Here is a 22,956-nt window from a genome sequence, read left to right as displayed (position 1 = left end):
CATATGAGGACAATTTTAGCATCCCCTCAGCGTCAGTGACTTCAGTGTCAGTAAAAATGTCATTGCATGTGTGCGTGCCCCCTCACACCTTGAAATAGCAGTAATACCACGTTCATTGATAAATGACATAACGTATGGAAAGAGGGGAGGGCAGTTTTAGAAGGGGGACAATTTTGACTGTTTTCATCCCGCCTCAACTCGAGTGCTGCTTATACTGTAATAATATAATGGTCTTATTCTTATCAGGTGACATTGAAAATATGATTGCGAACTCCCTTTGCGAACTCCCAGACACGGGAGAAACTCCAGTATAATTTAGCGCGTGGCCGGGCAAGGTCCGTTGTGGAACGCACTATGCACGTTGAAGGGGAGATAGGCAGCTCCGGAGGGATATAAAGAAAGACTGAAATACAATCATAAACATAAGTTCCCTTTAAATCTTGAATTAAACTCATTTTCTCGGCAGATAACAACATTGTTAATTTTATTACGAGCCACTTAAACTTCGCATGAATTACAGTAGGCAACGTTTTTCCAGTGCGGCTCACATGCCTGTAATAACTCCGCATAACCAGTAGGTAATGTGCGTAAGCAAATGAATACTCGACGTAGAGCTACGATCGTTTCCACGGTCAAATTGACTCACGTTGAAATTGTATAAATCACTACGTTGACGTGGTTTTCTACGTACGACACGGGTAAGATCAAAGATTTGATCTAAGCACGTTCTATAAATGAGGCCCCAGGTCTGTTGTGTATAATGGAGAAGCGTTTCTGAAAATACGGTACGGGTAAGATACAAATGCGTGCCGTCCTGTACCGTCCCGGTCTGGTCAATGGAAAAGCGCCAAAAGGCATTTTGAATTAGTTCATAGTACACTATTTTGATGAAACAAAAAAACTTAAAACAATGACATGGACTATGCAATAATACACTGGTTGTTAAGTTTAATCGTCTGTATAAGCATCGTTAGACTTGACTTGAATAAACCAAAACTCAACTCCAAATATACTTCACCTTTCCCATCACCTCTCTTTTGAATTATTTTTTATTGAAGAATTAAACACAAGGGTATCAATGTTCAAATTTGTATTCCAGCATGATACATATTGAACAGTAATGGGTATTAGATTTATTTTTATATTTTTAAAATGGGAATAAATAAGAGTATAAAACTAAATCTCAAAACATACTGGTAGACATGGAAAAAAAACAGGAGCAGTAATGTCCTTGCTCCATCGCTGCAGCTGAGAGAGAATGGAGGGGACAGCTTTGGAAGCAGGTGTGTGTGTGTGTGTGTGTGTGTGTGGGTGTGTGTGTGTGTACATGTTTGTGCCTGTGCAGTCTGAATGTATCCATCTGTATGTGGTTGCCTGCATGTGTAGTGTCTATCTGTGTTGTTATCAGGTAGGCGGCGGGCCGTTGGTATAGTGCAGCTTCAGGTAAAATGAGCGGGAAAAGTTGTTGGACAGATTACAGCTGTAGTCGTTCTCACACAGAGGCACCAGGCAGGCCAGCACCAGGAGGAGCAGGAGGAGGAGGTGGAGGGGGAAGGCGGCGCACAGCACCCGGTAGAAATAGGAGTGAGATGGGGATGGCTCCCTTTGCTCCCCCCTGCAGAAAGGGACAGGGTGGAATAGAATTAGTCAAAATCTAAACATATGGAAGAGAACGACAGTAACATAGTCATGTTTCTGACCACATCCATAGTCTACTCCTCCCTGCTCTCCCCAACTCCTCAGAATCACCCGGGTGATGGAAACACAACACACACACAAAAAGAAAGAAAAAATTTGTGCTTGGGCCCAAACAAATCTAGAGTGGGACTAGGGGGGTTTCACATGGAAAAGTGCCATTATGGTAGAATAGATGTTCATGTCACAAACTGCCAGTTGGTATGTCATTGTATACCTACCCACACGACCTGACAAATTCACAAATGTTTACCCACTGTTATATCAAAAGATATGATAGTAGTGTTTAGGGATGTACCTGAATACGAATACATGATTCGGAAAAACACAAATTATGCGATGGAAACAGATACCGATTCTACCCGAAGTTGTTAGTTATTATTCAGAAAAAAGCCATGATTGACATGTCTGTGCGTCAGCTAATATGTTTTTTCAAATCGATTCATATCATTGTTATTAGCCACAAAATAAAAATGCCCATTTTGTTTGCAACATAGGACTTTGATTTTACTAACTGGTCGTTTAATTTACTACACATTATTGAAAAGTGATCACTATTCTGGTAAATGGTAAATGGAAAGACCCATCATTCACCCAAGTTTCCTAAAGATTGTTGCAGTAGTGTCAGAGAAAAAGCATGTGAAATGTGACCAAAAAAACCTATGAATGCACAGAGACCGAATCATTCCTGATTTCATTAGTAGGGCTCGCGTCAAATTGTATGGCCTAATAAAATGTAGGCTATAATAATAATTATTTATTTATTTTGTATAGCACTTTTCTCAGTACTCAAAGACACTACATTACATGGAGAGAACAAGAATAATTAGATAAATAAAAAGTGAAACAAAAGCACAGTCAGTAAAAACATATACATATATTTGTGGGTTTGTGTTGGGTAGGGATCATTGTTTTAAGTGCATGATATCAGGTTGTGTGGACTGGCCATGTCCATGAAACTGCAGAGCGAGTATGTGTCTATAAACAGCCGAACTGCAGATCTCTACTACTCACTCCTACACTAACACAAAAGGCTAATACTGAGGCTACACGGCTAACAAGCTAATCATTGACCCTCTGTTCTCTACCTCTTGTCAGCGGAGGCTTGTCTCCCATCCGGACCCTTCTGTTGAGTCTCCTTAGAGGGGGCCAGGCTGGTCGAGGCCCTGCCTCTGACACCACCCTCAGCCTGGGACGTAGATCCAGCTCCTTCCCCTGCAGCAAGGTCCTGCAGCAAAGAGTCAAAAGAGTAATTTAGTTAGAAGTGACTAAATTCTAATACCCATAATCCTGTAGTAATAGTTAATATTAGAAATTATAGTAGACAGCAATAGTGCTAATATGAATACAATGCCCTTGACCTTTGACAACTTGGCCTTTGATCCTATAGCACCTGACAAGTACACAATCAAGAAAATACAGTATTCAGACTTTATGAGAGTATGAGAGAAAAGGCCTAGCATTGGGAGTGGTCTCTCTTCAAATGGGCGCAAGCAGATAAGCAAGCGTAATCTGAGGTTTGAGCCCAACTTGCGCTCTTGGCCAATTTCCTAAAAACAATATGGTGTGCACCACCTCTATGCTCCATCTGCAACGGGCTCGCAGAGAGAGGTGTGTCATCTTCACAAAATATGCTAATATGATATTTGCATCTCATGCCTCGATTTTCTAAAAGAAAAATGGCATTGCAATCGCCATAAAAAGATGCTACCCAGAAAATAGAATATATAGGAGTTGTTACAGTTTGTAGATGCCAGAATATACCAGAATATGTCGCTGGCCACTGGGTTCAGGAGTTGTGCCTCTGGTCACTTTCATGGGAGAGTATCTTTAAATGTTTATCTTTAGCTCTTCATTTTAAATCAGCAACCTTTTTTTAAAAAGGTGTTTTTTATTGAGTTAATGATTATTTGCCACCCACTCATTTTCCCACTTTGAAGTAATCCTTTTCAATTGTTAAGTCTAGCAAATGCATGACTTCATCTGAGGTAATGTTTTCTGACCCAAGTCACAGTCCATTGTAAAACGATGAGTGGGACGCACACATTATTTAAATAAGGTGTGCATGGGCGCAGGGAAATGCGTACATATGCCAGCTTTTAAATTTCTTTGAAAATCACTCACTGAAATCAAACTGAAGGCTAGGTGCCATTTTGAAATTGGACATCCAAAGTGTGTGTTAGGGGCTTTGCAGGGCCAAGCTAAACCATACTGTGCCAGCGTGGATAATTTTTTTCTATTCTACTTTCCAGCACTTTCAGCAACATTGGTGGAAGCCAAGTACAGCTCAGTTTGGCTAGGCTCAGTTCAGCTCTGTAGCCCAGTACAGCTCAGATTGGCTAGGCTCAGTTCATCTCTGTAGCCCAGTACAGCTCAGTTTGGCTAGGCTCAGTTCAGATGGCTAGGCTCAGTTCATCTCTGTAGCCCAGTACAGCTCAGTTTGGCTAGGCTCAGTTCAGATCTGTAGTGTGAATGAGGGTTTTACCAGGCGCTGCTGCACCATGCAGAGGTCCTGGTCCACCTGTCTCAGCAGCAGCCTCAGTTTGTTCCCCGTCACATGGAGCTTCTCCCTGGCCTCGGCGCTCTCCTCTCCCCCTTCCTCTGGATGGAGCTGGGACCACAGCCCCTGGAGGGAGCCCAGTTGCTCCTGTCGGCTCTGTAGCTCCTCCTGCATGCCCTAACCACCACAGGGAGGCGCCACAGAGACAGAGAAACACATCAGGCCAATCTCGTATAACACGCAAGTTTAAAATATATATTATTTTAGCTGTGAGTTCATACTGAAACATAATATTTTTCTGAGGTTCCCTGCTTACAGATATGAATGAATGATAAATACATTCAGAATTATATCAATTATGAAGTCAGTTTACATTTTCACAATATGATACAACAGCTACATTCCTCGGATGACAGATCCTTTATCAAGGTCATTAACTGACTAGTGACACACGTATAATATGATTTGAATTCGTTTTGAAGATCGTTCCAAGTACTCAGGGCACAGAAACTAAAGGCCCATTTATCCAGTTCAAACAAAACATGTGGAACTTTGAGGGTTAGCCAAATTTGGGACCTGACATTCAAATAGTATTATTTTTTTCCGCTTCGTGGCAGCTTTTCAAAGACAAAAGTGTGGATTTTACTCATTATATTAGTCATTACATTTTTATTAGACTCTTTTTAACAGTCTAACTTATATAATACTCCCTCTCCCTCTCTTACAGTGAGTGTGTTGTGGTGCTCGTGCAGGGCGCTGAGAGGCGTGTCCAGGTGATGTATGTCCACGGTGTAGCATCTGCTCTCAGCATGGGCCAGCCATAGAAGCAGGGTGTGTAGCGTCTCATGGAACTCCTGTAGGAGGGGGGTACAAAGTTGTAAGGTCAGGGTTGAAGAGGTTCTTTTTAGCTTCTACTCCCGTGTGCAATCTGACTGGTTGGGAAGAATAGAATCCATCACTTTGCCTCCCATCTAAAAAATAAAAATAACCACTAAGAATCTGTATCTGCAGTATCTCACCTGACAGCGCAAGAGTGTTCTGCTGGACAGGCTGCTCTCCCATTCCTCTAGGCCAGCGCAGGCCTGAGTCCAGCCCTGGTTCATACTGGCCAGGCCCTCCTGCAGCTCCCGGCCCTCCGCACCGCCACACCCACGCAGTTCACCACCCAGGTTCAGAGAAAGCAGGACCACCTTGTAGTGACCAAAAGCCTTTTGCATCTCCTGGAAGGGTGGATAGACATACACATGGTGTGTGTATTGCTTAATTCAGAATTTGAATATGATTACCATATGTTATGTTATTTAACCTTTATTTATACTGGGGTGACACTGATAACCTAATAGGCCTAATGATTGATCATAACAAGGCATTATTATTATTATTATTATTATTATTATTGTTGTTGTTGTTGTAATAATTATAATTATAATAATAATACCGAAATAATATTAACAGCACCGCATCTCTAATATAAATTATAAATAATATAAACCACAATATATTAGGAGAGATTAACACTGTAAATTGCTTGAGTGGCGCTAGAACATTCAACTGAAATTGTTTCAGTAGATTGTTCCGGCACTGAGTGCACCATAACAAAGCCGATTTGCCCAACTCGGTGGAGACCCGAGAAACCCAGGTGTTAACCAACTCCGAGAACGAGTCATTTATCTAATTGAATTTCAATAATGATAGTCCACTGGAAATTTCTTGGACCCAGAAATGGTGATTCTTATAAACTTTTATGATTGAAAATTGGTTGCTAAGAGTTGCATGTTGGGCAATTTGAATAATTAGCATATTATGCAAATGAATCGCTAAAAACTGGAAATAGCAATAATTGTGCTCCTAGTTAACTTAAAAAGGTGATCTAAGAGTCTAAATCCATGTTTGTGTTGTCCCGAAAGTCATCTAGTACCATGGTGCAGTCATGCAACCTTTCCTCATTAGCATAATTTGCATAAATGATGTGGTATGAGGAAATAGCTATATTTTCACTTGTAGTGAACTTAGAAAGGTGATCTTAGAGTCTATGTTTTCATGTCCAGAAATTCATTTATTGACAATAAGTAAATCATACAACATTTCCTCATTAGCATTCTTTGCATAAATGATGTAATACATTTTTTATTTTTTTACGTCACAAACTTCCCAGAGTAAGTTTAATTTAATGGCAATAGCCTATACTGCATAGTGCATATAATATATATATATATTTATTTTTTTAAGATGAAAGTTTGAAAATCCAACCATTTACATTAATTAATGCTAATAAATAATAAATCATCAAATATAGGAAACAGCAATACGTTAATTTAAAGTTAACCACAACCTCATGAGGACATTTTATTCAGAAAAATGTAAATGAATTTCAATGTTGTTGAAAATCAATAACCTGCTCGCTAGTCAAGCCAAAACATTGCAATGCAATGGATTCTGTGAGTAATCCCCACTATTCACTATAGGTAGTAGTGGGGATTACTCACCGAATCCATTGCATTGCAATATTTTGGCTTGACTAGCGAGCGTGTTGTTGATTTTCAACAACGTTGACATTTATTTAAATTATTCTGAATAAAAGTCTGAACATTTGGTCGGTTGCTGGCTTGTTACCCCTTTCACCAGCTGCTGTCACATTTTATGTTATGATATGAATGATCTAAGCTAAGAGTTGTTGAACACTTTTCATCCCCTGAATGGTCAAAGTTAAGACTAAGCATGAGGGTCATTTGATGTCAGATACATGCAGGAAATAATAAACAGCACATACAGTATTACAGTCTAAAACAATGGTCTGATGGTCCAAAGTGGATATGTGTTTAGGGGTGTCATTTACCTTGAGCTGTTTGACCCTGGCCTCCAGGTCCTGGATGCTGATGGGTGTGTCGGACCCTCGCAGGTGCTTCAGCTCAGGGGTCACCCTCCCTAGCCAGGAAGTGATGTCATGGAGGTCAGAGTTCAGCTGCTGTGGGTCCTGGGGACCAGGTAGCTGGACGTTCCGGGCCTGAGCCTGCAGGAGCTCCCAGCGCCCTTGGCACACGCACAAGCACACGCGTGATTAGATTTCTAATGATTGCAATGAAGATAATAATGTGGGCTAAATCTTTTTTTCTCTCTTTTCTGTTAAGAACGATGACAACCTTGTGAAACATTTTCTGATTACAGACATATGTGCCGATATTGACTTTCTTTTTTAATGAAAAACTTTCTGGCATGTGACAAATACATTTGAAACTTGATTACATGATATACATTTTATATCTATATATATATATCATTTAATTTGTTCCATGAAAATTAGTTTTCAGCCGACTCAGGCTTATTCAGTCAGATTGCGCTAATCATTTCCCCCGCTTACTGCACATAGGAACATTTTTAAGTAGCAATGTTCTCATTTTTCTTGTGACTTGAAGACCTCAGCCATGACTCCTTCAGAGTCTCAATTAAATTCAGGCTGTGACTAATGTACAAGCAGCGCCACAATCTTTGTGTGTCAATACACAGATTCCATTGTGAAGACGAGGGGTCATCATGACCCCCGGCTCTAAAGGCCAATGCACACGGCGTGCGATTTTGTCGCAGGACAACATTCGATTGCAATGCACACGGCGTGTGATGCGATTTTGTCGCACCACAACATTCCATTCTCAATTGTTACGTAGTCGGACCAGGCAGGCTGATTACAATAGGCTCTACCAATATTGCTTGCCTTGCTTCCACAATTTCTACAAGATACAACTGGACATTGTGCCTACATGCTCGATTGTTATTATTATGTAATATAGGCGTCTTGTATGTGAGATGGGCCGTGTAGCTATGTGGCATGACACGGAAATAAATCATGCATGCAGTAATTCGTAGAGCTAGTAATGTGTATAGTGGCAGCTGTGGGCTATATAGGTGTAGTGGCTGGCTGATGGTGATGTTCATATCTTGCCCTTGACTGTCAAACCGTTAAAATAGATGATTGCTCCATCCACAATTGAAGATGTCAGGTTGACTGGTTGACATCTACAGTAGGCTACTAGTCTAGACCATGGAATTCCTGTTTCAGATAGCTATGTAAACTTATATTATGCGGTCAGGTAATGTGTACTGTATAGGTATGCTGTGAAGCTACTTGGTGTGGGTAGATGAATTAATAGTACCTTGATACCCCGATTAAAAAAATGTAAAACACAGACCGTTAAAAACGGTCACTTAACTTCTCTTCAAAAAAGGAGACAGTCGATCAGCAACGAAACGAGACAGTCGATCAACAACGAAAATGGGTGAGTAGCAACGTTAACGTTGATATGCTTTTATGTAATGATAGCTAGCTTTTTTGCTAGCTAGCTAGCTAGTTAATAGTAACTCTTTCTTTTTTTTTGCTAACGTTTTATTTGTGTTTATACTTGACACTTCATTAATGTTAGCTAGCTAGCGTTGTCATAATTTTCATACCAACCCCATGTCAGGTAACCAACCATAGTTTGACAGTTCTTTTGTATTGTAAAAAATCTAATTGGTAAAAATAAGTGGCAGGTACATTTTAGAATCCACCAACAGCAGTAAGAAGAAGGTTCAACCAGATCGTTGTTTGTTACTACAAGTTACTGGCACTCTCTGCCACTTGTTGATGCTGCGTTTAGTCTGTGTCTAATACATTGTCTCAACGCTGTCTCTCTTTGCTTCAGGACTATGACCCGGTTCACCATCCGCCTGCCTTTTTGCCTATTTGCCCACCTGCCTACCAGTCGTGTCTACCCTGCCAGCCTGCCTGCCCTACCTGTCCCATCCACTAGGGGGAGGGGGAGGACCCTGATTGTGGGGATTGTATTGCTGGTGGTAGTTCTCCCAGGAAGGCATGGGTTGGTACCAGGCACTGAGCTTTTAGATTGGGTAAGCATAAGATATAGAAATACACATAATTACACATACACGCTATCAGTGAACGCAGTTTCAAGGAAATGCAATTTTGATGCCCTAGAACCCGCTAATAAACTGTAGGGTCACTTTGTGATCAGATTACCAAAAACAAAAAAAACAGTTGCCAGTTTCGACTATATCAGGGGTGCTCATTGTTCAATCTTTTTTGAACCAAGATCTTTTCAAGTAGCCAACCTGCTGAAATCGACAAGTCCAGTTTCAACATCGCAAACGCACACACGCACAACACAGACACACACCGTTTCCATCCTCCATAGTAAACTCACAACACACTTTCTTTTCACACGTTTGTCACACAGGCACTTGACATCACATCACAAACCCTCCCTCTCTATCTCTCTCAAACACTTTTGGTCCAGAACCACTGGCACGGACAGCGCCATTAGGCCTCTCTCAGCGATTGATTAAGCAGCTCTCTCCAAACACAACGGCACAGGCCTACATTCAAAGGTAAAAGCAGAGGAAGTCTTAAATAAGGAGCCATAACCAGCAGCACAGCAGTACTCAAACCATATAAACAAGCACAGATCGCCACCAGCCTCGCGAATCATATAAATCATATAAACCGCTCATACCAGGCTTGCTGTAGCCCCTAGCGACTCTCCCTTTCTGGGTGTGAAGATCGGTGAGCGGTGGCTTCGGGCGGCCTTTAGCCAGTAGTTGTGTTTTTCCAGTCCAGTCCAGTCTGCGAAAACCCTTTAGGTCGCTGACAGTAATGTCCATATTCACAAAATCAAGCAAGTTATCCTTATTGATTATTATTATTTAGATCGTTTGAGCTAGCTGGCATAAGCTATTCTGCCGGGCGAGAGAAAGTAAGGTGAAATGTTAAGTGAACTTGAAAGTGATAAGAGACAATCAGTAGCTCTTATCGGAATGAACGAACTACTGATTGGCTGGTAAGCATGCTTACCCTGGCCACATTAAACAGCGGGCTGAGGAATCGAAAAAAATAAAACAAATTTTCACGCATTCGAATGTACGCGAGGGAAAGCAGAGAGAGAAGTGCTTATAATGCAACGCAATGCAAGCAAGCAGAATAGCGAGTGCTTACTCCTGCAGGTGGCGCCAAAATGAATGACTCCTGCTGCCCTGGGACCTAAAATACGACTCTTTTAATGAAAACAAACAAACGGTTACATGCACTTTTATTTGAACATTTTTTTATTGTATTTTTTTTTCCCGTTGGGTAAGCACTGCTTACTATGCTAATATGGACGACAGGTCCTTGGTTGGTACGCCAGCTGCTCCCTGTGTGCTGGCCTGGCAGCAGTGTTGTGGTACGCCAGCTGCTCCCTGTGTGCCGGCCTGGCAGCAGTGTTGTAGCTGATGTGCTGCTGCTCCTGGAGAGTGTGCAGCTCATCCAGGAGCTTTATTATTCCTATTTGGGCCCGTGCCTGTAATCAAGGGTTGAGACCCTCCATCACAGACCCTCCATCACAGGCACTTGACTAAGTAGGAAAAGTTCAGCTGCAGTCTTAACAGTGGGGGCTGCAGGCTTCGGCGGAGCAGTGATGAACTCCACGAGAGCTTCATCAATGTCCTGTTTCGTTTTTTCTTTTTTCTTGCCCCAGCCACTCAGAGGGGTTGCTGTGCGGGCTCACGCAGGGGTGGCTGGGACGGCAGCGTCTTCTTCATTTAGGCCTAGTCCAAATTCATTGACTTCATCTTCCTCCTCTTCAACCCTTAACTTTGTCTTCCCACTATGCTCCACCAGTCCTACCCAGGCCGACCCCCACCTGCCTGCCACACCTCTGCCTGCCACACCAACTGTATTAAAACACTTCACGTTTAATTATATACAAGTTATTTTGTGATGCTTATTATTACATTTCTTTAAACCATTTATTTCTGCTAAACCTATTTGTTTACTTTCCAGTTTATTATAATAAATGATTCCTATACGTTTTATACTTTAATGGTGATACAATGATTAAATAAATTACTTGGTTAACTTGTGACACACATTGCTGTCTTAAGACATACATTTTCCCCTTGACTTATGAATATGACTCGAGGGCGTCTGAGTGAGAGCTGCACGCTAACGTTAGTTATCTGAGGTAGCTAGCTACTTAGCTAGTCTGAGTGAGAGCTGCACGCTAACATTAGTTATCTGAAGTAGCTACTTAGCTAACTTACCAGAGAATCCAATAGCAACAGATATTGCTCTCCATGATTGGTCTCTTCTAATAATATCCTTATACAGCTCATAGCTGGGGTCGTAAAGCTTGTAAAGGTCTTATATAAATAACGTTACTTGCTCAAAGATTTACGATAGCCTTTTTGGCTGCACAGTACAAAATACAAATAACAACAATGATAATACTTTTTTAGTCATATTTTATTCACATGTAATACCCTCCCTAAAGCACGTATTTCATCAAAAACAAAACCAACATATTCATAAGAATGCAGGTATGCAAAGTTATACTGGTATAATAGACATTGATCCGAGCTGAAATAATATGGTCACTATGCTGATCACGTTGCCTTCTAAGGTACATAATCTGAGTCATCCTCATTAATGGCTAGTCTCCATGTATTGCTACCAGTGTGCGAATTAAATCACGGTGTGCGGGGGAGCCCAGGGATTAAAGCCCCCCAAAAAATCTCCTGACGGAAAAAAAAATTCAGGCCAAATCGGGGCCGGTGGCTTTCCGTGCGCAAAGCGCGCGTGCGATTTTCCGTTCTACGTTCTAATGCTTTGACTTTTCTTTCGAAAAATGTGAATACATTTCCGCGTTGTCGAAAATCAATGACACATCGCTAGTCAACTAACACGGCTTGTTTTGTGAGCCTGCTAACAATGTAAAGTAGTGTTGTAGTTAACTAGGTAACAATGTAAAGTAGTGTTCTAGTTAACTAGGTAACAATGTAAAGTAGTGTTCTAGTTAACTAGGTAGCAGTCCAATCCATTTCGCTGCTGTATTTTGGCTTGACTAGCGAGTTTGTGTTGTGATTCTCAACAACGTAGTTTCACCCTTTTCCATAGTTTGGAATAATACATGTGTGGACTGACGATGTAGCGCAGCCTAACTTATTCTAATAATTATTTAACATAGTTTTATTCTGATAATGATTCCCCCCTCCTCCCAGACTTACAAGGTCACATTATTATTGGATTGGTTGTTTGGTGCCGGGTGAAGTTGGCTAAACATTTAACCTGCTAGCTAGCAAGAGAAACATCATGTCACTCTCCAAAGGTCTAAAGAGGAAAGTTGACGGTGAAAACAGGGCATTTAAAGAGGAATGGACAGCGAACTATGCGTTCATCCTACCTGGTTTCATCAATGCAAAGCCGTTGTGAGAGACTCGCATTTTCCGTGCTCACAATGAATGTTCCCTTCCACCTGTACATGCGAGTCGTCCTTTTCGTCAATGAATGTGATAAAGACGCGCTAGAGGAATCGATTGGTGCATAAAAACCTTGAGAACTGCCGGATTAAAGTGACGTCCATAATAATAATAAATAATAATAATACATTAGACTTATAGCGCTTTTCTAGACACTCAAAGACGTCCATATCACCAGATAGCCAACAAATAGTGACCGATGGGAGAGGCCAGTTTTCTCATTAAGTGAGATTTAATAGCCTAATATTATTTTTTCTATTTTTAATGAATGGCTCATTGTAATTATTATCCCTAGTAATGTAGCGTGTTTGCTCTGTCATTAAATGTTTTTCAGGAGCATAGGCTAAGCAGATTCAGCTTCTTCTTTTTATGCACCGATTTAGTTGTCAATGTTTTTCATAAAATTAAACTGCATTTGCTTTGTTACTGTTCACATGTGTGGTGCAGTCACATAGCCTATAAGTAAACATTAAGTTTGAATTATTTACTGAGCTGGCGTGACTTTTTTCAAACCACACACCGCATGTCGGCTATTTCAGCACCACGCGTTGTCCACCTACTTATCACTATGAGGGGTTCAGCGTCAGTGCACCCCGCTGCAAGTTACTGTCGCATAGTTGTAGCCAATAAAGGCCTATATGTAGGCTATAAAGGCTATTATATATCATTTATATACCTAATACCAACATCAAAATAGATTGTATGCCTCTACAAATCATATTACACAAGGTAAAATCCGTCACAACTTGGAATAAATCCATCGCAATTTAGAATATTTTAGAGCTCCCCCAAAATTTCACAAACCATGTTTCCAGGGGAGCTCATGTCACCACTAGGGGAGCTATAGCTCCCCGAGCTCCCCCTTATTTCGCACCCTGATTGCTACCATAAAAAAATGGGCTTGGAACATGACTTAAGTCAAGTCAATTTAAAAGCCACACGTATTGACATCACCCACTGAAATATGGGTTGGGAGTTCGGGTACCGGAGTTGTTTATTCTACTTACTGCTTGAGTGTGTTGTTGACAATCATTCATGTCCTTCAATAAACGTTTAGCTTTGTCATTTGATACGCTGCCTACGACTCTCGTTTTTTGGCACTACAATACCCTCCTTAAAGCACATATTTTATACTCTCGCAATGTGGTTGGCATCTTGGTGACGAAGGCTCCAATCTCTCCCAGATCCACGTCAAACTCCTGTCTGTTCAACCTGAAGTAAATTGCCTGGAGCGGTCCTCCTGTACACTACAGCCTCAACTGTTGACCAAGTTGAACTCTCATTTCATTGTGAGACTGCAGTATCTCGTAGACCCACAACCAACCGCCTCCTTTTTACGTTATGGAAAATTAGTTGATGCTCAGCAAGCTAGCTGTCTATGACTGAAAGACGCGTGTAAAATGTATGCTCCAGTCTCTCCCCCCGTTATGAGTGACTCAATTAATTTAGATAGACCAGTTGAAGTTTCCCAATTGTCCCATTGTGACGCAATAATCCGTCGCACCACAAATGTTGACAAAATTTGACAGTGCGACAAAATCGCACGCCGTGTGCTTTGTCCCATTCAAAACAAATGGAATCGAATTTTCGCGGTGCGCTTAAATCGCACGCCGTGTGCATTGGGATGAGATTTTATCATAGACTTCAATGGTGTGAGTTGAGAATCGAATTTTGTGGTGCGACAAAATCGCACGCCGTGTGCATTGGCCTTAAGAGTAGTAAATGAGGGATGGTCATTCTAGTGTCAAGGCAGCCAGCTTGCAATCAGAAGGTTGCTGGTTCGATCCTTGCCGTGGGAGATAGTGGTTGACTTTAATTTAATGTTTTTTTATTGTTGTTGTTTTTTTTACATTTAATAGAAGCCTCTCTAAGTAAGTGAATCATCTATCCATCAGTAATCATAAGAACTAATAATCTATGCCAAATCCAGGGTCCAAATGCTAGAAGAACATCATTTACTAGTCAGAAAGGCTTCAAACACCATTGTGTGGGGCGGCTGTGGCGCAGGAGGTAGTGTCGCCATCTAATGATCACAAGGTTGGCAGATCAGTGGTTCGAGCCCTGGCTGGCCACATGTCGAAGTGTCCTTGGGCAAGACACTGAACCCCAAAATTGCACCCAGTGAGCGGGCCGGCGCCTTGCATGGCAGCTTCCCGCCATTGGTGTGTGAATGTGTGTGTGAATGGGTGAATGAGAGGCCGTTGTAAAGCGCTTTGGGGCAGCAAAAAAGGCACTATATAAGTGCAGTCCATTTACCTTTTACCTTTTACCATTTACCATTGTAGTTAAATTAGTCTATACTCTAGTAGTCTATGGGCCCTATTATGCACTTCATAAGTCTTAAGACTTAAGCAATAAGACGAGGCGGTAGATCTAAACTTAAGACGGCGTGGTCAAGGCCACTTTGCTATTATGCGTGCGGTAGTGGGCGCCTAAGACCCGGCGCTAAGCCCAGAAATTAGTCATGGGTGTGTTTTGGGCGTCTTCTCAATCAACCCAATCAGCGTGCCAGGTGCCATTCCCTTTAAGAACCGGCTGCGTTAAGTCATAAGCGCTATGCTATTATGCAGTTCATAGGCGCTAGACTTCATGCACGTTTTGAAACACGAGCGCGCCTCCGCGGTTTGCGCATGCGCGCTGACCCACTTCTTAAGAAGTCGGTCGGCGCGCATGCGCAAACCGCGGCGGCGCGCTCGTGTTTCAAAACGTGCATGAACTCTAGCGCCTAAGAACTTTTCAAACCACTTCTTAGCGCTAGGCGCAAAGTCAGATCGCATAATAGCAGGGGCGCCTAGCGCACTTCATTAACATATGAACACTCCCACAATGAGTAATATATGCACGGGAGTCTTACGTCTTATGTGTGGGCGCCTAGCGACACCTGCATAATAGCAGTAGCGCGTATGAAGCGCATAATAAGGGTGGCGGTAGGTCTTAACCTGGCGGTGCGTCTTAATTAAGACTTAAGACGGCAAGTTAAGAAGTGCATAATAGGGCCCTATACCATCAATTTAAACATACATTTTTAGATTAGATTCAACTTTATTGTTATTGCAGAGTACTAGCATCAGACAACAAAATGCAGTAAAAAGTGTATATCAGAAGCGGGATACGAACCGCCGTCTTAAAACAACACTATGAGCTGGTGGCAGCAGCTAATACCACTCTGCCATCCTGATACTTTGTAGCCTGCTGCCGATACAGTTGCAGTAATAACACTTGTATCTATATTTTAAAATTCATTTTCTTATTATGTTGTTAAATGTTAGTCTATTTATTTTCGATATGTCTATGTATTCTTGCCATTTTTATTTAAATGTTTAATTTTTTCTATCCTTATTTTTCTGTATTTTTTGAAAGCACCCTGTTGTATGAAATGTGCTATACAAATAAACTTGCCTTGCCTTGCCTTGACAGTCTGGAGGCAGGTAGGCAAATGCAGCTGAAAAAATGAACTAGCAATGGTAGATAATGTGTCAGTGGTCAGACCGCAGGATGAGAGGCTTTCTTGGAGTCACAGCACACTGGATCAACATCAAAGATGACAGTCTTTAGTTGAAATCCCAGTTGCTTGCGTGCAACCGCTTCAAAGGTTCCCATACAGGGGAAATCATTTGTGAAGAGTTTGAGCAAATATGTGAAGAGTACCAGATCAAGAGAAGGTGGTTGAATGAGAGGTTGGCCACATCATCTGTAACACCGCAAACATGAAAAAAACGTTCACTACATGTTCTCCAGGACAGGGAGAGGAAGAATATGACCTTGATGATTCAGACATTTGGAATGACCTGACAGGGGAACAACAAGAGACTTGAAAATTCCTTGATCTCAAAAACCCAGACAAGACTTCAATGTTTTGCACACACTCTTCAATTGGTTATAGGAGATGGCCTTACAGAGTCTAAATTAACCAATGCAGCTCTCGCCAAAGCTTCCAGGTTGAGCTCCTTGCTCCACACAAGCACCTATTTCAAGGTGAGAATGTCAAATGTTTTTGTTAATGTTGAAAATTCATAATGATTTATGAAGAGATATTTTCGGTAGTAGCAGTAACGTATAGCCTAAGCGTAATGCTATTTATGAAATGGAGAAATAGCTAAGAAAATGTGTTGCCTTGTCAATACTTGTGCTGTTCTTACCAGCAATAGTAGAGTGATGAACATCTGCAGTGACTCATGAGAAATAGCTGAGGGTTGGAGGATGTCTACGGCCTTACATGATGCCAAAAACATTGAGGAAAGTCACCTGGGGTGGTCCAGTGGTCTAGTACCATGATCTGGAGTGGTCCAGTGGTCTTGCACCATGGCCTGGTGTGGTCCAGTGATCTAGCACAATGGTCTGAGGTGGTCCATTGGTCTTGCACCATGGCCTACAGTGCACATGTATGGCCATGTCGGCATGGGTTTGAATCCGGGCCATACACTGCTGACATGCCCTCTACTTCTTATTTTCCTGTCTCTCGCCAAAAATATAAGAGTTGGACTGCCCCACTCAAAATAAATAATATTGAAAAAAGGTTTCTAGACATAGGCTACTGAAGACATACATCATGATTCTCTCTGCCAGAGGTGAATCATGATTCATATAAGATAAAAGTGAACTTTGTTTTTGGGGGTAGCCTAAGTAAGCTCAATGAGTAAAGGATGGGATGATGTCTGAAAAGAGGAATTCTTGATTTCTAAAGGAGAATCACATCCATACATGGAGAAGATGAGGATTATTCCTGAGGTATTATCATCAACTCGATAGGATATTGTAGCATGGTGAGTTAATACATTCGAACATCAGATAATAAAGAAAATCGCATTAAAACGTGCCATTTTTTAATCATTGAAGTTAGTACCTGATTGTTTGTCGCCGGTGGCCAGACCAGTGAGACCCTGTTCCTCCGTCTGCTCCTCATCATCCAGGATCAGAGAGACCCTCTTCACACTCTTAATGCTACCGCTAAACTCTGACATGAGACAAGCCTGAAACACACACACACACACACATTGACAAAGCCTGTCAAATGCACACATACACTGTCAAACCTTTGAAACACACAGACACACACACACACACACACACACACACACACACTGTGGTTGTTCTCTTTGTGGCCAGAGGGGATTGGTAGACTTACGTAACCACCCAGCTTGAATGGGGTGCTGGTGTGTGTAGGTGAGGGGTTAATATCATCGCCCACGTCCAGATGAAGGGACCTCCTCTCTGGGTCGTCTGGCGTGTGACAGCCTGGAGACTCGGGTATGGACCTGCCTGGGACTGAAACACACACACATGGACGGACACACACACACACGTGGACAAACATGCACACACACACACACACACACACACACACACACACGCACACACGCACACACACACACACACACACACACACACAAACAGTTACTGTAGACAACAAGCCACAGCCATTCTCTTTATCAACACAGTACCCCTTCTGTTGGCAGCACATTTTAAACTGACCCAAAGTTTTCACTTTTGACATCTGATAGTCAAGATTTACATTTGAGACACAGCCTGCCAAAGAAAATCCCAAACAATTCTGTCTTAATCTTGACTCTTGCAGTATCACAGAGGCAAGGGCAGCAGAAAGGTTAGCACTAAATCATACTGCCATAACAACTAGGGAGTTTTTCATTTATATTTTACATTTAGAGCATTTAGCAGACACCTTTGTCCAAAGTGACTTACAACAATAATACACTTTAATCAAATAAAATAGTACTCTGTAAGGATAAAACAACAGTAACATAATTAAAACATAGGACCATAGGACCATAAGACCTGATTAATAAAGTGTATTAAACACAACTGACAGGAGGAAGGGGAGGCTTCAGGAGGGTCAGCTTTTTCAGACCCAAAAAGTGAAAAGGCCTTGACTGGCTAAGTCAATCTTCAGATTTAAAATCATTTAATTTCCTGAAGACGATGTTGAGGCAAAAGAACGTCAATGTCCATGAGTGTCCATTGATTAACGTTCTGTGTGTGTGTGTGTGCGTGTGTGCGTGCGTGTGCATGAGTGCTTAATTTGGACATTATACTTTTGATGAAATAGGGGGACTATGTATACAAACTAATTTCGAAATGGTGAAACCAATATGGTACACAATACACAAATACCTTCAAATAAAATCTGGTTATCTCTACTACCTCAAAGTAATTGTTTTTGTATTCAAAATCCAAACTTTTGGAGGATAGAGCCAAAAGAAGAAAAATGCTTTGCTGTCCTATTACTTATGCAGGGCACTCTATACTGAGTTATAATACCAACACAGGTGGATGCACTGGATACATTGGATCATTTTGATGCCATGCAAGCATAAATCAACCAAACATAGCATCAGCTTGTGTGTATGTGTTTGATCTTTCCACTATATTTCAAGTGGTAGACAGTAGCAAGGCGAGGCATATCAGTGGGATGGAAGGGAATCTGGTAACCCTGAGTGGGATAGGTTGCACTCTATCTGGCAATCCTGAGTGGGGAGGTTGCACTCTATCTGGCAACCCTGAGTGGGGAGGTTGCACTCTATCTGGCAACCCTGAGTGGGGAGGTTGCACTCTATCTGGCAACCCTGAGTGGGGAGGTTGCACTCTATCTGGCAACCCTGAGTGGGGAGGTTGCACTCTATCTGGCAACCCTGAGTGGGGAGGTTGCACTCTATCTGGCAACCCTGAGTGGACCTCCTCACATATAAAACACATCTCTTGATAATGAGATCATGCTCCTCTGATCTTAGAGACACTGATGTGTTGCTGAGGTGGTCTGTGTGTGTGTGTGTGTGTGTCTAGAGTCTGACCATGACTTCCACCGTGATCTCAAATGATTTTCCTTGATTCCTCGGGTCCTCTCTCCTCAACTCAACTCAATCACAATGGAGGAGGAAGTTCAAGGGGTGGAGCCTCAGACCCTCACCTCCGATGAGTTTTGTGGAGGCGGTGACAGAGGAGCCAAAGAAAGATTTTGGCCAAGATACTGAATAGTTACACCCGTGCCTGGCAGTAGTAGCCTACTCGAAAAATAGCTTGGGCCAGGAGTTCTTCCTGATCTCATGATCATGACAAGGAAAAAAACTCCTAGTCCTACTGACGCCCTCTGGCCTGGGCAGGGCATGCTGGGGGCCGGGGCTGTCCCTGCCGGAAGGTTTGGCCAATAAGAGAACTGTGGCTATGACAACTGCCCCTGGGCTCTCAGTCACCTCCACATCTCAAGGGATAGAGAGAAAGTAGAGGAAGAAGTCAGGGTGCTTTACCCAGACCATGCCGTGTGTGTGTGTGTGTGTGTGTGTGTGTGTGTGTGTGTGTGTGTGTGTGTGTGTGTGTATGTGCGTGTGAGTGTACTTCTTAGAAGATATGTCAATTTTTCAATTACAAAAATGTCGCTCCTGTTTGGTAGGGTCTGGTACTAGTCTACAGTTTTCTTACTGGCTGTCAGTAACACATTCATCACAACTTCCCGTCACTCCCATTGTCCTGTTGTTTACTTCAATTATGTTTGACTACCACGTGAGCCAGTCACAATGAGAGAGTGAAAAAATCCTGTCTGGCCATGTATAGCTATAATTGTGTATTGTTTAAGGTATGTAGCATCCTATGTCTTGATATAACGTTTAGGTTTTTTTGTTTTTGTTTGTTTGTTACCTGACAGGGCACTGTAGTACGTCTGTCCTTCCTCATGGTCACCCTCATCATCGTCGTGTGATGACGACCCTCCAACATCGCCAGTATGGTCCCACTCCAGAGGGATGGAGTCAACACGCTCAAGGGAAGGGGCTAATAGGTAAGTGGGTGTGGTCAGGGTGCTCCCCTGGCTCCGCCCTAGCCAGGGTCGTCCAAGCAGCACACAGCTCACCTCCAGGGGTGTGTCACCGCCGAACACCTCCATTGGAGTCTGAGGCGGAGAGAGGAAGAGGAGAGGAGAGGAAGAGCGGAGCAGAGGAAGAGGGGAGCAGAGGAGATGGTTAGAATGGTTTCAGAGAATAAAAAATGTAGGTGTAGGTGTGCTCCCTCCATACCAGACGGCTTCTTCACTGGTTTCAATTAATCTACAAAACAATTCTGGGAAAAACACCTCTCTACCTCATCTCTCCTGCACTTCTCTCACAATAGTTACCATTCAAGGTCTAGGTATCTCATCAGGCTCACCATCCCAAACCATCCTAAAGCCCGCACTGTTTTCAGCTGCAACTCTTTCAGTTTTGTGGCAGCAAACGATTGGACCACCTTACAGAACACATTCTAACTCACATCACTTACCATTCTCAAAAATAAACTTCAGCAGGTCATAGTTGACTGTCGTTCCTGCTGATTGCCCCCCCCCCACACACACACACACGTGCATATACACAGACACACACACACACCCTGCTCTCTTTTCACACATAGGTTAGTTGACTTTGATTCTATTTGTTTTTATTCACTTACCTTCACTATCTTTGCCGTTCTCATGTATTGGATGTATTATTTTGTGTTGACCCTGAGTATTTCTGTTTATATGTTTGTTTTTATTCTTGCCGGGGCCTCTTGGCCAGATCATCATTGAAAATGAAAATTTGTTCTCAACTGATAATAAAATAAATGTGTGTCTGTTTGCGTGGATGTGTGTTTGTGTGTGTGTGTGTGTGTGTGTGTGTGTGTACGTGTGCGTGTGCGTGCGTGTGTGTGTATGCGACTGACCAAAGGCTGTGTCAGGCACTGGTGGAAGCGGACCACCCTGCCAAAAACCCCCTGGCAGTAGGAGTGCAGCTCCTCCAGCTCCTCCTCTATCAGAGCTGCATCCAGGGGGGAGCTCCTCTGGATCAACCCCTCTCCGAATACTATCAGGCTGTCGATACGCTCCGTGTTGAGTGTGATCTCTCTCTGGAAGCCCTGGAGAGGAGGGTGAGGGAGTAGGGGGAGAGAGGAAGTAGATAGGCCAGGTTTTTCTTCCATGTCACTGCCACTACAACCTACCAGAAACACACTGAGGAACCTTTATGCAAATATAACTTCAGGGAATTTCTGATTTCAGATGCAAAATGAATACATTTTAGGGTGAGTGTGATGGTGTGCATGAGTGACTATTGGGCGAATCCTAAATTGATATCTGTGCCATTCTTCAAAATTCTTCGCACAAATTTCTGCAAAAGACTCAAGTTATCTGAACTATGTGACAGGCTTGAAGTTGCTGCAAACAGTATTGCTTCCTTGCACTCTGAGCTTGAGTCTCTAACCTGCATCCTTTGTGTGGCCGGGTCTTTATGCAGGTCTAACAATGATATAATACCTAGAGGTAGAGGGCGTGACACACGTAGCCTACCGATGAAGACTAGACCTAAAATTATCAGAATGCAGCAAATAACATAACAATAAACACAGGCGAAGCTGGTTTATTACAAGGCCTTGTCGACCCGAGTAGGCCTAAGCTAAAATTATTTGCAATTGAATGCAAGCGTGGAGAGGCCAAGTTGTGCATTACAATGCGCAAAGGTCAATAATTGGCACCAACCCGGCACACTTACAAGAACAAGAATTAAATAAATGCCAGGGATAGCCTACGTAACTAAAATTAGGAGACTGGCACGCAATCAGTGCACTTCCAAAAGGGATACAGTATGACCGACCGATCGTGTGATCATCACATTAAAACCACCCATCTACAGCAAATAGGATCAGCCAGATCCTCATCATTGAACACGTTATACACAAAGCACATTAAATATAGCATAACCGTGCAAACAGCTCATCTCTCCAGTTGAAAAAGCTGTCGAGAATACAACTAGCAAAACATCACCACGGCGGGTGCTCACACACACACACACAATATTAACTTACCCTGAATTCGCTCTCTCGTCTCCTCCCGGCTCAGAAAAGAAGGAGGAGGCGTTTTTCAGTGCTGAATCTCCTCATCAGTAAGTCCTTCCACTCATCCTTGAACTTGTGGGTGAGGTCCTTTTCGAAGGCAAGCTGAATCAGTTGAGCCTTGCGTTTGTGCAACATGCTGCACCGATGCTCAGAGAAAACATTTTTAAGTGTTGAAAAAGAGTTTTCACAAGTCGCGGTAGACGCTCCCAAAGTTAGGGCGAGTGTATAAGCTTGGATGACAGTTGGCATGGCCTGGAGTGCAGAGTGGAACGTACTGAGAATATTGGCTATTGTCCATTTTCCATCTTTGGGGGGAAATGAGGTGTCCTCCATCTTCTTTACCAGGAACCCACGAGCCACAGCATATTCAGATTCAACCACTTCAGTTTGAGCTAATCTTAGGAGAGGAGTGACCTTCGATGGATCCATGAAATCTTCGGCCTCTGGGTTTAAAGCAGCCAGCGCACCAATGAGCTCGCAGCTGCGCTCTCCAAAACGCGCATCCATCTCTCCTTGCACAGCATCAATAACACTGTAAAACACTCTCAGGAACTCTGTCTTTTCGTCAGTGTCCCTCTGTGACTGTCCAACCGTTCCTTCAACTACAAATGCACCAAAGCTCTTGTTAA

General features: G+C 42.6%; 1 protein-coding gene across 1 annotated transcript in view; it reads right to left on the bottom strand.

The window, feature by feature from the left end:
• Positions 1 to 1,404: 1,404 nt before the first annotated feature.
• The window catches only part of syne2a (spectrin repeat containing, nuclear envelope 2a), a gene marked incomplete at both ends in the record, with an annotated part of 85,226 nt that continues 63,674 nt past the window's right edge, over positions 1,405 to 22,956 (bottom strand). The window contains 11 exons of the mRNA XM_080524118.1: positions 1,405 to 1,615; positions 2,784 to 2,923; positions 4,181 to 4,372; positions 4,921 to 5,049; positions 5,215 to 5,415; positions 7,032 to 7,225; positions 17,322 to 17,448; positions 17,604 to 17,743; positions 19,623 to 19,691; positions 20,126 to 20,375; positions 21,152 to 21,352. Coding sequence (XP_080380244.1) covers positions 1,405 to 1,615; positions 2,784 to 2,923; positions 4,181 to 4,372; positions 4,921 to 5,049; positions 5,215 to 5,415; positions 7,032 to 7,225; positions 17,322 to 17,448; positions 17,604 to 17,743; positions 19,623 to 19,691; positions 20,126 to 20,375; positions 21,152 to 21,352 — 1,854 coding nt within the window. The remainder of the gene's footprint in view (positions 1,616 to 2,783; positions 2,924 to 4,180; positions 4,373 to 4,920; positions 5,050 to 5,214; positions 5,416 to 7,031; positions 7,226 to 17,321; positions 17,449 to 17,603; positions 17,744 to 19,622; positions 19,692 to 20,125; positions 20,376 to 21,151; positions 21,353 to 22,956) is intronic.

This window comes from Nansenia antarctica, assembly GCF_963989245.1.
Source record: "Nansenia antarctica genome assembly, chromosome: 1".
NCBI lineage: Eukaryota > Metazoa > Chordata > Actinopteri > Argentiniformes > Microstomatidae > Nansenia > Nansenia antarctica.
The sequence above is the reverse complement of the archived record's forward strand: the minus strand, read 5'-3'. Positions and strand labels throughout refer to the sequence as shown.